Source organism: Carcharhinus amblyrhynchos, chromosome 20 (assembly GCF_965287045.1).
Source record: "Carcharhinus amblyrhynchos chromosome 20, sCarAmb.v2.hapA, whole genome shotgun sequence".
In the NCBI taxonomy this organism is placed as follows: domain Eukaryota; kingdom Metazoa; phylum Chordata; class Chondrichthyes; order Carcharhiniformes; family Carcharhinidae; genus Carcharhinus; species Carcharhinus amblyrhynchos.
The window spans coordinates 17,366,616-17,383,446 of record NC_137343.1 but is presented as its reverse complement, the minus strand read 5'-3'; the positions used below and the strand labels follow the sequence as shown (position 1 = coordinate 17,383,446).

The following is a 16,831-nucleotide window of genomic DNA, read 5'->3' as shown; positions in this document are numbered from 1 at the left end:
CACTTATTGATGCACATGTTTGCTCTTTAGGGTTTAGGGTTCTGGGTTCCTTTTAATTGATCCCCTCAAATTGCTCCCACCATTGCTAACAACATTATAATCACTAAGCTTAACTCTTGCATTATTAGATGTGCCAGGTTATTTACCAAAAAAATTAAGATCTAGAACCTCCAAATCTCCTGAGGATTTGTACCCATGAGGCTCCTGCAGAGGCCCACGCAAGGACTGCAGGGGAATTGCCCATCAGAAGCCCCTGATGGGGAACTGTTAACAAAAAAATCAAAAATTTTCAAAACAAACTTGAGCAACTAAACAAAAATGTTGGGGGGGCGATTCTCCCAAAAGTGCTGAATTAGTGGGGAAACTGTTCCAGATCACGACTGTTTTCTGAGTTCAACTTCACACTAGAATCTCCCCACTCTGGGTACTGCAGAGGTCCCAGTCATGAATATCATTAAAAACCTGAGGTGGGGGGACCTATTTGTGCTGGAGTCTGACAACCGACCGAATGTAGTGGTAGCAGGACCCGATCACATAGGCCCTGCCCACAGTAGGCCCCACCCCTCGACACTGCCCAGTGCCTGATGGGCAATACCAAGGTGCCTCTGGGCTTGGACACTTTCCCCTTGGGCAGTGCTGGGGGCACAAGCTGGTACTGCTAGGGTGCCCATGCCCAGGGGGCCCTGGTGCCCAACTCCTTGGGGGCCCCAATTATCCCCCCCTTCATTCCAGTGGGATTTCCCATTAGTTCCCCAAACATGGGGAACTACTCTAAACCCCACTGGAATGAAGTATTCCTGGCAAGGTGAGAGATTCAATTGGGACCGGAGAAGATTCAAATGACTTACCTGTTTTCCTGCTGGTTTCCAGCACGGTCTGGTCTCCAACTGTTCTCTGACTCTGGGAGATGCGCATGCATTCCCAATGCCAGTGATGCGCATCTCTCACCCTGACCCGCCAGAAAAGTTGCAGGTCGGGGTGGGAGAATCACCTCTGTCATTTCTAGACACGATGTAACCCAACCCCCAGAGTGCCACTTGTCATAGAAGGTGTGTGGACACTACATGTTGTCTCTCCGGGACCACTCTCCATGAACGTAACTGCAGCAGTGGAGGGAACATCCGGGTCGGATGACTGCCCACTGCCTGAAGCTGTTAATGGCCACCTTGGCTAGGCCCTCGCGAGGAGGTCCTTCTCCCTCTCCACCCATCTCCACACTGGCGTACCAAATATCAGGAGCATGGGGCTTGAGGCACAACCAGAAATTCAGGGGCAGCCCCTTCAAATAATGAGAGAACTGCTGCAGCCTCTTGCAATCTGCACACACTTGGAATCCCCTGTTCACTCTGTCCAAAGACAGTGAATATTCATCATCTGTTTCTCTTCACCTGAACTAACACACACACACACACACACACCAACCAACCGTACACACTTCTCTTACCTTATCTTCTCCTTGGCTTCTCAATGTGGCTGGGATCTGTAAACTAACTGCTCTCAGTAGCTAGTGCCATAATAAGAGACCAGGGCTTCCTTTCCACTAACACTGGTGCACTGGACTATGGAAATCCATTGCGCTGCATATTTGAGGAACGTCGAATCGGAAGGTCAGACATGAAATGTGCAGCTCCTAACTAAGGTAAGTAAAGGGGAGCAGTTGACAACTTGACTGACCCAAAACATCCGCAGTCTCACAGGACCTGAAAGTTTTGTGTTCACCATTATTGTAGGGATGCATATCTTCTAATCTAAACCTTAGCTGTTCAATCTTCTAAGACTTTTTAGGGGGAATAATAAGCTAGAAAATCTAATATTGCAATATGCACAGTGTATGGAACCTGTAAAATGTGCAGTGTTTTAAATATATGATGCTGTATTCAGCTCCTTATCAGTTGGTCCCATATACACCAACCTGAAAATGGACAGAATATTATCATTATGGTTATCAAAGGCCAGTTGTTTTGAATAAGATGCAGTATCGATTGAAAACCGTTTAACATTTCAATTACCAAGATCATAAAATGAAGGGGTACAAAGTTGTATTTCTCAACCTTACTTTATTCTCCTAACTATACATTTGCTTGTCAGAATGAGCATCATTAATGGCACAGTAACCTGATATAGGAAATGTAACAACATTGCAATAGCTGGATTCAAATTAGATTATGACTCTGAGTTAGTTCAATTTGAGGATACTGGTCTTGAAGATTATGCTGTATGTAATCCCTCTTAAGCAAACAACTAATATTGATCATATGCTCTCAATATCTTGGTGCATAAATACCTTTCTAGTTAATGTAGGCCAGTTAGGCTAACATCACTGATGGGTACAGTTTTCAAAACAATTATCACGGGTAAATCAACAGGCAGTTGGAGAGAATTGAGTTAACTAAGGAAATCCAGCACAGACTTTAAAAGGCAGATCATGTTTAGTTAATCTAATTTAAATTTTAAATTAAGTAACAAAAGGGAAGATTTTAAGCCAAGGTATAACATAACAGGCTGATTAACAAAATTGAAGCTCATGGAACAGGAGGATTGGTGTCCACTTGCACAAAAAAATAGCTTTTAGGGCAGAAAACAGTGAGTCAGGATAAATGGTTGCTTTTCAGACTGGAGCATATTAGACACTGGTGTTCCTTTGGAGTCAATGCCAGAACAGCTACTGTTGTTGTATTCCTCTATAGCGATGAGGATAATATCGACTGCAACAGGACAGACATAGGCTAGCGGAATTGGCGTAAGAGTGTGAGGTGATACATTTTGGCAGAAGGGTAGAGAATGATATCATAGACTTAGTAACACAATCTAAGGCCTGTGCAGGGATGCAGGAACCTGGGTCCTCGTATATCTCTGAAGGTGGCCAGAGATATTCAGAGAGTAGTTAATAAAGAAAATGGCTTCTTGGACTTCACAAGTAATGGTATTGAGAACAAAAGCAGGTAAATTATGCTGGATGTTATTAAAGCTCTGATTAGACCATTGCTAGAATATACATCTTGTTATAGTCACCACACTAGGAACTGTGTCAAGAGTTGCAAAGGGATTTTTGCCAGAATGTTTCCAGGGATGAAGCAATCAAGGGTAGGTTGGAGAAGCTGCGGTTGATCTCCTTGGAGCAAAGGAGTTGAGGGAAGATTTGATGGAATATACAAAGTTATCATCGGCTCAGATCAGATAGACTGAGAAAAGCTGCTCTCATTACCTGACAATGAAAGGATAAGGAAACTCTGATTTAAGGTTTTGAGTAAGAAGACAAATCATGCAGCAACTGGTAATAACCTGGAACATGCTGCTTACCAGGATGGTGAAAGCAGCGACAATCAGTGAATTCAAATGAAGAATTGGATGGGCATCTGAGGAAAATAAATTTGCAGGGCTGAGGGGTAGAACAGAGGAATGGAATTGACTAGATTATTCTATAGAAAGCAGCTGAACTTGGTGGGCTGATTGGCTTTCTTCCACTCTAATGATTTTGTGGCCAAATTTGCCAACTTAACCAGATATACAATTTTGAAAAGGCAGTTTCAAGAGAATGAGGTAAGAGCTTTTACTTAATTCAGTAGGAAGAATATTGGAACATCCAGAAAAGAACAATTATTATGGAAGCCAAATTCAAAAGTAACTTGACAGGAATAGCATTATCAAAAGAAATTTGAGATCCTTTATAGGTGTTGACACTTGGGTGTTGCACATAAAACTAGGATAAAAACAACGAAGCATATGAATACAAGGAAGGTTCCACATTTTGGAAGTATGTTAGTGTATTTATTTTCAATCAAGATAACAAACATAACCATATTAATGCTTGTAGTGAGTATTGTATCGCTAATTGTCAAATCAACATAACTGATCATTAGGAACCAATTTAAAGATTACCTATGTGAAAATAACCTAATGGCTTACAGTCACTATAGGTTTATAAGACATGGTTGCTATCTGCTGACTTTGAAAGCCTCATGATGTAGGATACCTGGGCTTTGCAATAGTCTTTGATGAAAGTTTTGCATTAACGGTTGCTACAGAAATGTACAGCATTGGATAGGCTTGTTAAGGGAAGTGAGGGAAGAATTGGTTGCAAGAGTGGAAGTAATAACAATGAGGGATGTGATTTTGAATGCTAAGATACAGAGTGAAGTATACCAGGGATCAGTGCTATTAGTCCACTGTTTCTTATTTGCATAAGTGACCTGAATTCATAAACTTGCATTGAGAAATTATAAATTAGGAGAAAACAGCAATCAAATCTGATGAAGCAGCAAAAACAAATTTTGTAAGTTGAAACAACTGTGCCAAATGTCATTTAGGACTGAGATATGCAAGTTGTTCAACATCAGAACAAAACCAAAGAAATAATTGAAAGATGTTTGATGGGCTCAACACTGGCTGTGCCTTGTCTCAAGCAAAAAAACAAGCAGAATGCTGAGCTATATTACCTATCCAGAGGATTATAAATGAGGTTGCCACGCTAGAGCTGTGCAGTGCTCCCACATTGCTTACAGTCACTAAAACACCAAAGAAATACCCAAGCTCTGAAAACAGTGTAGAAAAGAGGCACTTGGCCAATGGGGGAATAAGTTCTGACTTATCAACATTAAAGATGAATGAAAGAGATCCTTTATAAAGGTATGTAAGATATTTAGTGAAATAGAAAAGGCAAATTTAGAGAATGATTTCTAGTGAAATGACTGCAAGGCAAGCAGATGTAACTAGAAGCTCGAGAAATCAAATTCAAGATTGGTCTTGGCATGTTTCTCTGCTGTCAGTGATTGATACCTAAATGGCTCTAGGTATAGTTATAGTGGGCAAAAATCTGGAATAATTCAAGAGGAAGTTGAATGCTTTGAGCGGTGTATTGGTTTCAATAAGAGCAGTTGTAAGAGGAAAATGGTCGTCCTCGTCCATACTTATGAGGTATTAAAGGAAATTGCTAAACTTCTATGGGTAGGTAAAATTTAGAGAACAAATGCTTCCTTACAGAAGAGAGAACGAACCCAGGCAACTGTTTTTAAAAATATGTACATGGTAATCCTGTGTTGCAAGAAATAATCAGCAATTAAGCTGTAAAGAAAATGGCTAAATTATGACAAAATTATATGTTAGAATAATAAATGCTTTGCTTTAAATCTCATTGTCACTATAAAAATGGGCAATATGTAATAATGTGTATGTCAAGGTGGGGAATGAGAAAGAAACAAAGGAACGTGGTGAAGACGGCAGCGATGATGATGAAGAGATTCATTCTGAAGATGAGGAAGGTGGCAGTAATGTTGAAGACCTTTTGGACAATAACTGGAATATCATGCATTACCTGCCACAAGCAGCCTCTTGTCAGAGCTACTTCCTCATGATTGTCTCAGGTACGGCAAATTCCAGATCTATAGGCCAGCTATGTATGTATGTGTATTTATGAACACATTTTTGGAATCATAGAATCCCGGCAGTGCAGAAGGAAGCCATCTGGCCCATTGAGTCTGCAACAACCACAATCCCACCCAGGTCCCATCCCCACGATGTCACATATTTACCCTGCTAATAACCTGACACAAGGGTCAATTTATTATGGCCAATCAACCTAACTCACACATCTTTGGACAGTGGGAGGAAACTGGAGCACCCGGAGGAAACCCATGCAGACACGGGGAGAATGTGCAAACTCCACACAGACAGTAATCCAAGCCAGGAATTGAACCCGGGTCCCTGGCGCTGTGAGGCAGCAGTGCTAATCATTGTGCCATCGTGTTGCCCAAGGTGCTTTATTTTTATGTAAGCAATTTCTTTAGAAAGTCACGATTTTTAAAATGATGATTAATTTTGTGATTTAAAACATGTGGTCATTTTGGCTTTAATTGCATATTTAATATGGATATTTCCTCAAGATCTGTTTTAAGCTGTTATAATCATTCAAAATTTGCAACATGGCCTAAAAATTGCCAAATCTTTGTTGAAACAAGATAATTTATGTATTAGTTATGAACCCAACACAACTTTATGTAGATAAAAGCAAAATACTGTGGATACTGAAATCTGAAACAAAAACAGAAAATGCTGGAAAATCTCAGCAGGTCTGACAGCAACTGTGGTGAGAGAATAGAGTTCTGATGAAGGATGATCCTGACTCAAAACCCTGGCTCTTTTCTCTTTCCACAGATGCTGTCAGACTTACTGAGATTTTCCAGCATTTTCTGTTTTTGATACATCGGGTGGCCAGCGCTGGAGGCCATCAAAACCGAACACCCTTATATTAAAACAAACCTGGCTTTTCCATCCCCATCACAATGAGGCTGCTGCAAACTGAGAAATTAACAGGCTTTGTTAAGATCTGTACTGCGGTAAGTGGACAAAGGATCAAGGTGCTGGCCGTGAAGCCATCTGGACTGTCTGGTCCAAAGCTGGGCATCTGGCCTTCTAAATTTGTGGGTTTATTTCTCTGATTCATTGACTACTGATCTACATCACACCCACAAGCACTGAACGAATAACTTGTTTGCTGTTGAAGAATGTTGTTGCCAATTATTTTCATGATTATAATGCAGCTAATTAATTCTGACAAGTACATGCATGCACTTTCTAAACAAAAAAGTTTGAGTTCTTTCATATCAGTTTGTCATCATCTGGCTCCAGAATGCGGTAGATTCCACCTGCCAAAAATCTGATTGGCAAGAATTCTGTTTTATTTGGAGTTTGTAACGACATGAACTGGGATGTGATTAGTTTTTTGCTCGCAACAGCATCCAGATAGGTTGTTCAATTGATAAGTTAATGAACCTCGCAGATTCAGGCAAGCCCTGTTGTTGATGGGCACAATCACAGGAACAGCAGATGAAGCATTGAAGGTGCGAATTTTTATAAAACCCAGACCCCAAACAGCATAATCATTCAGTATATTGACTTATAATGTATTTTAATCCAATTCCCTTTGCAAATAAAGTGGCCCCTAAATTCTGAGCTTAGACATCATGCAAAATTAACTTTAAAATGTCATTTAAGTACATTGGCGAAAAAGTAATTTATCAGTTGTCTCATCCTGACTTACAGTAATCTCTATTCCATGCTGGTTCCTTATTGAGCATAAACTCAGTCTGAATTCAATATTGACAGCAGAACAAGAAACTTAAAGGCAAGCCTGTGCAAGATTATTAGCAGCTGCTGGCACCCTTTCATGTTTCATTCACACTGTTGTCACTGTTAGTATGGGAGCATCCTGCATTGTGGGAGTTACAGCTCCCATCAAACAATCTTCTGCAGTATGTTAAAAGACAAAATACTGTGGTTGCTGGACTTGGAAACAAAAACAGAAAATACTAGAGAAACTCTACAGGTCTGACAGCATTTGTGGAGAGAGAGTAGAGCCAACATTGAGTTGGGACCAAGAGTTATCCTCAAAACATTGTCTCTATTCTCTCTCTCCACAGACACTGTCGGATCTACTGAGTTTCTCCAGCATTTTCTATTTGTGTCTGCAGTATATTGTTTGGAGCACCCGGAACCTGAAAAACCATGCCTCCTTGCAAACTTTGCTCATGCATGCTCTGAACCTACCCAGTGCTAAGTGGGAATTATTTAAATTGGTCATCCCTCCTTCCTGAAGGTTGGGTAGAGTTTTGTGGAATCAGTAATTCTCTCTTGCCTCACCGAAATGGCTTATCTTTGTCTGGGCTGCTGTAAGACATTATCAGTAGACTGACTATTTCAGCCCAAACTTGCCTTCTCAGTCATCCAAAATTTCTCTTTGCACCTGATCTTTTTGGCTCATTACTTGATAAACGTAGCCAATAGATATTTGAGCACAACTTTTCCTGTACACTTTTAATTCTAAAGCAAATTTAAGCTAAACTTAAGTTTATATTGTATGGATTGAATCATGTATTTAATGTACAAAATTGGCAGGATTTTTCATTTAAGTTCTAGATAATTTGAAAATCCAAAAATGGAATTTTTTTTCATTTGTTAAACATGTTGATCAGATGTTCATTCTCAAGTTGCATTTCTGACATTTTAGGATTATTTTTCTGTTTTTCCACCAGCTTTCTTCCCGATGTTCAATAATTTCATTAGCTTCAGTTATCAAAGACGCAAGTGAAGTTAACTAATTATAGACTTTAAACTTGCTTCCAAATGTAGCATCACCCTTTTTCAAATGGTAATGTGTTCAAAGCTAACTATTAGTAAAGGGACAAAGGATAGAATGTAGTTTAGAAGGACAAACCTTCATTTAGTGTATTGTGCCGTTACGATTATTAATAATTTTGGGAGGTTTTTTTTAGTGCAGTCCCCTGACCAACAGCTAGGCAACAATTATAGTAAATGTTACCTGATCCTCTATAATGTGTTTATGGACAACCTGTAGTCTGGAGTACAGTTGTGAAGTTCAGCTGATAACTATCCATTCCTTTTTAAGGCTGGTACTTCTCATCCCTGTGTTTAAGTTCTGAGTCCTTCATGGCCCTGCCCCACCTTATGGTTTTTCCCTCTCCATTGTGGAAACTGACTTATTCCCTGTCCTCATTCACTAAATAAAAATCTGAAAGTAATGCTGGAAGCCAACTATTGTTACAAAGTTTCTTTCTGCTGTTGTACGCACTCATCATATCAAACTCTTTCAGCTTATATTGTAGCTGTATACCACAGCATGAAAGAGGAATTGAGACGCAATGTTCCAGGATGTACCCCTATAAAGCGAAGAGGAGCCAGCCAGATCTCTCAAGAACCAGCAGGAGAAACTGGTGCTTCAGCAGGTGAGAAACTAGAAGCCAGATTCTCAGATCTCACCTGCAGCAGGTAGCTGGGCACAAATGGCCAGAGAATCTAAAAGTGCAGAAAGTAGTGTTCAGAGCGACCACTGGTTTTCAGTAACATTTGTTAAATGTATTTGGTTTTTAAAATAACTAATGATTTGACCTATGGAAAATGAAAAAAAACCTTTATCTTAGATGTGAGGAATGTAAATTAAACAAACTGCAATTTAATCAATAGATATATGTTTTAAGCTAGAATAACCTTAAGGTGAATTTTTTTTCTATATGTCTACATGCCTTAGCATGAATATTTAAATTGTATGAAAAATAATGGATCATGTAACTTGCAAAAAGAAATTATCTATAAATGATATTAATTGCAAGAATATCCTATTTTTGGTTAAAATTTCTATGCAGATAAACATTTTTCATTCAGTAGCTTTAGTGGTTTCAGTATTATTGTGGGTTCCACCTCACCCACCCTCAATTATTGGTGCTAGATATAACTGAATGATGGCACACTTGATTCTGAGTCAAGGACTTGGTCGGTTCAATTTCCATTCCAGCCTTCAGTCCAGTGCAGTACTGAGAGAATATTGTATTGGCAGAACTGTGATCTTTCGAAAAGAGAAATTAAACTGAGGTCCCATCTGCCCACTCAGCTGGACATAAAACAATCTTGTGGCATTATTTCAAAGAAGAACAAGGAATTCTCCATGATATCCTGTCCAACATTTATCCCTCAGTCAACATTATTAACAAAAACATTATCTGGTTATTGTTACATTCCTTATGGTGGGCCCTTGCTCTGCACAATTTGGTTGCCACATTTCCAACCTCACAACAGTGACTATATTTTCTGTAATAGTGGCTGTAAAGCACTTGGGAAGTCATGGGATTTTGATGTTTTACAAAGCAGAAAAAATGGAATGAGGTGTAGATCAGCCACAATATAATTCAAATAGACTAAATTGATTGTCCATATAAGATGGTCACCAGTAAATCCAATAAGAATTTTGCAGGGTAAAGATCTTTCTCTGAGGGGTGAGAATGTTGAATTTCCCGCCATGAGAAGTAATTGAGGTTAATTGCATAGGGGATAGCGAAATCCATGCATGGGCAAGAAATGAACAGGAAGATATGTTAATCGGGTGAAATGAACATTCGTGGGAAGCAAAGGTTCATGTAGTATTGTGAGCAGTTTTGGGCCCCGTATCTAAGGATTGATGTACTGGCCTTGGAAAGGGTCCAGAGGAGGTTCACAAGAGTAATCCCTGCAATGAAGAACTTGTTGTAAGAGGAATGGCTGAGAACTCTGGGTCTGCACTCGTTGAGTTTAGAAGGAAGAGGGGGGATCTTATTGAAACTCACAAGATACTGAGAGGCCTGGATTGAGTGGACGTGTAGAAGATGTTTCCACTAGTAGGAAAAACTAGATCCAGAGGGGACAATCTCAGACTAAAGGGACAATCCTTGAAAACAGAGATGAGGAGGAATTTCTTCAGCCAGAGAGTGGTGAATCTGTGGAATTCATTCCCGCAGAAGGCTGGAGGCCAGGTCATTGAGTGGCTTTAAGACAGAGAAAGATAGGTTCTTGATTAATAAGAGGACCAGGGGTTATGGCAATGAGAAAAATATCAGCCATGATTGAATGGCAGAGCAGATGGATCGAGTGGCCTAATTCTGCTCCTATGTCTTATGATCTTATGCACCATTAATAGCAGCATTGATCAGTTGGACCACGTGATCTATTTATTTTAGTGTTGTTGATTTCACATTACGGTTTTATTTTGTTCTGCAGGAATGATCACCTTCTCTCAGGAGTATGTATCTAATGAGCTCACACAAAACTTTTTCACTATCACTCAGAAGATTCAGAAGAAAGTAAGCAGCAATAGGCACTCTACTGAACCCTCTGAGATGTTCCCAGTTCTGCCAGGGTCCTATCTTCCATTCAATAATCCAGCACTAGAATTCATCAAATCAGTCTGTAAGGTAAGGCAAATAGAGCTGCAAATGTACCAAGAACAGTATAAAAGTGTTTAGGATTTACTGTTTTGAAATGGGGAGGGGTGGGACAGGTAAGTATAATGTTCAAAACATTTTCTTTTTCACTTTAGAGATCCAGGTTCAAATTCAATCAACAGCAAAGGAAGAAGAGTATTTAACCTATAGTCAGAGAGGGCAGATGTCTCTTATAATGTTGCAAGTCTTTTCAGGTGTATCATCAACTTAAAGAAAGATAATTTCTTTCCTGGGTTTAGTGAGATTAAGAGCAGGAGTGGGTGATTCATTTCTACTTTCCTGTCTGCCCTTCGTAATACTTGACTTCCTTGAATCTAACTCTGCCTTGAATATGTTCAATGACCTAGTCTCCACTGCTCTCTAGGGAAGAGTCTTAATGACCCTTTGAGAGAAAAAAAATATTCTTTTAGTCTTTAATGGGAAATCTCTAATGTTTAAACTGCCTTCAAGTTCTAGCCTACCCTGTAAGGGGAGATGTCCTTTCAGCATTGAGCCCCCTCAGGATCTTGCATGCATCAATAAATTCACCTCTTTTTTTAAAACACCAATAAAATTTATTTATTAGTGTTACAAGTAGTCTTACATTAAAACTGCAGTGAACTTACTGTGAAAATTCCCTGGATTTACATCCCAATGGGTAATAGATCTGCTCAAAATCAGTTTCTGATGCCACAGAACAAAATTTGACGAAACACTTATGTTTTTACTAGAACTGCCTTCATTTGGATTTTAGGAATTATACAAAACTGCTTATTGTCCTTTTTGAGAAGTGTATATCTTTTGGAACTCACAAGTTTGTTAACTGCTGAAAATTGTAATATATTGTAAAGTACGTTCAAAATATAGTAAGCTATTGGAATGCAAGGGAAAGTCTGTACGCAGCAATATCCCACAATTAGTAAAATGATAAATGACCAAGTAGTCTACTTTTAGTGATGTTGGTTGAGGAATAATCTTTGGCCGTAGCCATGGAAAACTTCAATAGGCCACACTTGGGTGGATGGGCCTCTGTTTAATACCTTGTCTGAAAGACAGCAACTTTTATGGTTCTCAATACTGCACTGAGATGTCGGCCTCAATTATGTGCTCAAATCTTTGTAGGGGAACTTGAATCTAACTCTGCTATTCTTGACTGGGAGTCATAATATCTCTTCACTCTGTATTCCTTGGAAGGGATTTGAGTTGTTTACCTTCAAAGATGTAGCCTCTGAATTCCCTCAAAAGCCGCTCTGACTTAGACTGCTTCAATGAATGCTCACTTCTCCTCCTGAGACTGTGTTCCATGGAATTCACAAAGCTGCAATCCTCAGTCCCAGGTAACGGCTTATTTCCAACTCTTGTGCCCCACCAGCTTACTAAGCTAGCATTGCTCCTGGGTTTCTCCATACATCCATCTCCTGGCTGCACCCAGGGCTTCTCTGAGCCCTAACTTTCTAGCACAGAATCCGTGACCTTCCAGTACCTCCGTTCCCCAGAACAGCTCTGGGCCCCAACTGTCTGGAGCTTCTATGTAAAATGCAAACAACACTCAGTCCATTATGCAACCAACCCCCTCTCCCAACAAACAACACATCAATTGAAACCAGAGAACCTTCTTAAGTTCCACCCATTTGCATGAGGAGGTAACTTTTCAAGATTCACTGAATGCTTTTAAACTGTTGCGTTCTAATTCCCAAAACAATATCTCTCTGTACTGCGTTCCTTTTCAAGCAAGAAGTGGAGACGTCATCTCCAGTTTTCCAACTAAGTAAAGCCACCTACTGTTTTAGAGTTCTGTCTCTTCTATTCTGATTCTAATAAACAAACATAGGTAACCTTCTGAAATGCCATTTTCTTCGAGATGTTCTCAAAATCTCTAAAACCCAAATCTTCTGTCAGTTTCCCAGAAGTAAACATTACCTCTAAAATATTTACATGAACCGTGAATTAGATTGTCGGAAGATGAAATTGAAAATATTTCATTCCCAGTCTTTTAAGTTATAGCACCATGTTTGCCTAAGTATCAGTGATCTTGTATTTAAATGACAGTAAATGGCATTGCTCTTTACTATATGTACATGATGCAAACACCACTATTGCAATGTACTCTTGTTTTCAAATAGATACTGTCTCTGGATTCAAACATAACTAACCAGGTTAACAAGTTAAAACGGGATCTTCTACGCCTAATTGATGTAGGGGAATTCTCTGAAGAAGCTCAGTTTAAGGACCCCTGCCAGTCCTACATACTACCTGAGATTATCTGCAAGAATTGCAACTTTTGCCATGACCTGGACCTTTGTAAAGACCCTTCCATCTTGCAGGAGGTAAGGAGGAGGGATTCAGCATTTCTTGCATTGTTATTACAGCAAGCAGGCAACTGAGAGTCTGATCTTGACGTAACCCAGTTATGAACAATGGAGGGAATTGATTTTTTCATCAATATCTGAACTATTGTGTGCAATATAATGTAAGAGTGTCGTATTTTCAGAAGTAAAGGGTCACACTTATTAAGCCATATTTTGTTTAAAAAGCTTTTTTAGTAAAATGTGCTTATTGCATTTTAAAAAATCAAACTTTGAAAAGGTGATATGGAAAAATTATCCAATGTTGATGAAATTTTTTTTAAAAATTGTCCAGCTCAATGGGCATTTGCACACTGAGGGATCTATCCAATTCGTGTCAATCCACTGCTCTTTCCAGAGGCTCTTCCATTTTCTTATTTTCTATTTGTATATCCAGTTCTTGTTTGAAAGTTACTATTGAATATGTTTCCAAGTTTTTTAAGCAGTTTAATTCGATCCTAATTTGTTGAGATCTAAACATATTCTAATGTCTCTGGTTCCTTTGAATAATTTGGTTTCCTATCTGTAGAAACAGTTTATCCTTATTTACTCTATTGAAATCCTTCATAATTTGCTCCAAAGAGAATAGTCTCAATTGTTTTGTCTTGCCATATAACTTAAGTGTCTAATCCCTGGTGTAAGTCTGGTAAATTTCCTCAGCATTCTCTCCAAAATCTTGATATTCTTTCTAAAAATCCCTAGCAGAGGCCTAGCCAATGACTTGTCAATGTTTTTACATAACTTCCTTGCTTTTGCTTATGCTGAAAAAGCAAAGGATCTTGTGTTTTTTTTAACAACTTTGTCAACTTCTACCTGCAAACTAAAGGTGTTTTTAATGCAGCCATCCCTACCTGGCTATTCTGAATCATTGCAGAAAAATGAAATGGTCAACTACAGGTGTAGCATGTGGAATTTACTCAGCAATAATCTGCTCCCTGATGCTCAGTTGGGTTTTAAGACCACTTAGCTCTAGATCTCATTACAGCATCAGTCCAGTTATGAGAGCTAAATTCCAGAGGTGAAAGTGACAGCACTTTATAATATCAAGGTGGCCTTGGACAGAATATGAGACAAAGAATTCTAGTAAAAAACAGAAGTAAAAGGAAATCAGGAAGGAAACACTCCACTAGCAGGAGTGGATGATTGTGGTTGATCACCTCAGCCCCAAGACATTGCTGCAGGAGTCCCTACAATCTGCTTCATCAGTGGATTCCGCCACCACCCCTGCCCCCCAGCCCACATATTATAAGATCAGAGGTGGATTTGTTCACTGATTATTGCTCATCATTCAACTTCATTTGCAATTCCTTTGCATACAACAAAACATGGACAACATTCGTGCTTGGACTGGCAAGTAACATTTATGTCACACAAATGCTAAGTAATGACCATCGCTAACAGAAGTTTAACCACCCTCCCTTCACATTAAGTGGCATTACCATTGCTAAAGCCCAGACCATTGAACAGAAACTCAGTTGGACCAACCACAAAAATACCATGGCTATCTGAAAAAGCTGAAGGCTGTGAATTCTGCAGCAAATGGCTCACCACCTGATTTGCCAAAGCTTCTCCATAAGACACAAATCAGGAATATGATCAGGTATATTCCCCTGGGGGGGGGGGGGGGGCTGCTGATGAAGCTTGATCATCCAGGGCAAAGCAGTTCACTTGATTGGCAGCCCAAACATAGCCTTAAACATCCCTCACTGCGGCACAGCATGGCACATCCGTATGTATTATCTAAATATGCACTGCAAGGTTTCATCAACAGCAAATCCATAACCCCATCACCTAAAATAACAAACCGAAGTTGCATGAGAAAACCATCATTTCCAAGTTCCCCTCTACAAGTCTAATACCACACCGATTTTGGCCTTTCCTTCATCCTCACTGGGTCAGAATCCTGACACTCCCTAATAGCAGTGGAAGTATCTTCCAAACACGGATTTCAGCAGTTCAAGAAAATGGCTCATTACCACCTTCCCAAGCGAATCTAGGAATAAGCAATAAATGCTAGCAATTGCTGGTGGCATCGTAACCCAATTCTTTTTTCCACATTAAAATTGGTTCTGTGATGCAGCAACAATGATAGTTGCTGACCATGGATAGTACAGTTTATTTCTAAATCGTACAAAATATGGTAAGACTCAGGTGTAAAAATTTTAATGATTTTGTTTGGTTTATTTATGTACAGACCCACTATGCTATCATTTAGGCGTGTTTTCTTTTTTCCATTTTAATATATAAAAGTAACTGAAGATATAGTTTCTAATTTTAAATGCTTTAAAGATTCTAACTCTTGTGTTTCTGTTCAAGATTAACATTTAAGTTTTCTTTTGGAAATTGTTTTTGAATTATGATTATCTGCTTTGTCCTTAAATGCTTTAGCTCTTGTTCCTTGGCTTGAGCTTCAATTTAGCAGACCATGATTCTAACTCTTGTTACTTTTGGCAGGATGGCACTATATTACCAAAGTGGTGCTGCTCTAATTGCCAGACTGAATATGACTCAGATTCCATAGAAATGGAATTAGTAGAAGCACTGAAGAAGAAAATGATGGCTTATACCCTTCAGGATTTGGTACGTTAATGCATGTCCATTTCTGACGTAGCCCATGGCTGAGTCACCTTTGTTTTAATTCTACTTGCATCACATAATGGAATCCACACCCGCTGGTTAAAGGGTTGGTGCAATCTTGCTGATTTCTGAATAGATGTCAACTAACATATTGTAAATTATATTTTTCACTTTGACCATGCAAAATAATCCTGAATTATACATGGCTGGAAATCTGAATGGAAACCCAATGCCAGAAACCTGGTGATAATTCAATGGTGATAACACCAAATAACCTGTTTAGTTTGCAGGGCTATAGCTTTAATATTTTTTAGCAATTCAACATCCAGGAGAGCCAAGTATAAACCCTATGTTCAGTATGTTTATCAGAATTAACTTGCATCTGTTTATTTGCCCATATTCCTATTTTGCCAACAAATTCTGTAATTTTGGAGCTGATTTGACTGCTCCTCCTTCCTCACCTGGGTTTCTGAGTCCAGGTCATGGAGATGCAACGGTCGTGGGCCCATTACAAATCTTACAGGTGATCTGCTCTGTATTATCCCAACCCAGTCTGTTATTCCGACTCTTGTCTCTTTACCTAATCCACTTGAATACGTATCACTGAATTTGAGCCAGACTGTCTCTTCTAGATTTAGTTGATGTGGTTTGTTAGTGGTGGTGGCACAGGAGAAAGATGTGTTTATTCTGGGCTACACTCAAACCTTGCATTTTAATTTTGATTGATTGCACTGCTTTACACTTTGGCATTGAATCCCTTTGTTATTTGAATGCAGTTGTTGATCTGTGGAAACTAAATGTAAACCAAAATCAAAATTACCATATCTTCCAATTAATGTACTAAATTTGTTTTAAAAACAAAAATTTAATTTCCTGTTTGTTTTCCTTCTAGGTTTGTTCAAAATGTAAAGGCATTAAAGAAGCCAACATGCCTATTTATTGTAGCTGTGCCCGGGACTTCGATTTGACCATTTCCATTAAGGTATGCATCATTCCAAACCAGCATTTTATGATGTTGTTTGGATCAAATTCGGGCGGACATGTAAGATGTTTTACCTGGTTTTCGTTGAAAATTTTTTCCTCTCACTTCTCTACTTAATTTTTTTTCCCCCAAGAGTTTTTGGAAAAATCTAAAAATTACTAGAATTTGTATTGAGCATCTCCAGA

The 16,831-nt window shown here is 39.1% G+C and overlaps 1 protein-coding gene across 1 annotated transcript in view; it reads left to right on the top strand.

The window, feature by feature from the left end:
- The window catches only part of pole (polymerase (DNA directed), epsilon), a 116,637-nt gene that overhangs the window by 96,891 nt on the left and 2,915 nt on the right, over positions 1-16,831 (top strand). Inside the window, exons 43-48 of the mRNA XM_080208184.1 lie at positions 5,177-5,360; positions 8,607-8,738; positions 10,540-10,733; positions 12,866-13,069; positions 15,542-15,667; positions 16,557-16,646. Coding sequence (XP_080064310.1) covers positions 5,177-5,360; positions 8,607-8,738; positions 10,540-10,733; positions 12,866-13,069; positions 15,542-15,667; positions 16,557-16,646 — 930 coding nt within the window. The remainder of the gene's footprint in view (positions 1-5,176; positions 5,361-8,606; positions 8,739-10,539; positions 10,734-12,865; positions 13,070-15,541; positions 15,668-16,556; positions 16,647-16,831) is intronic.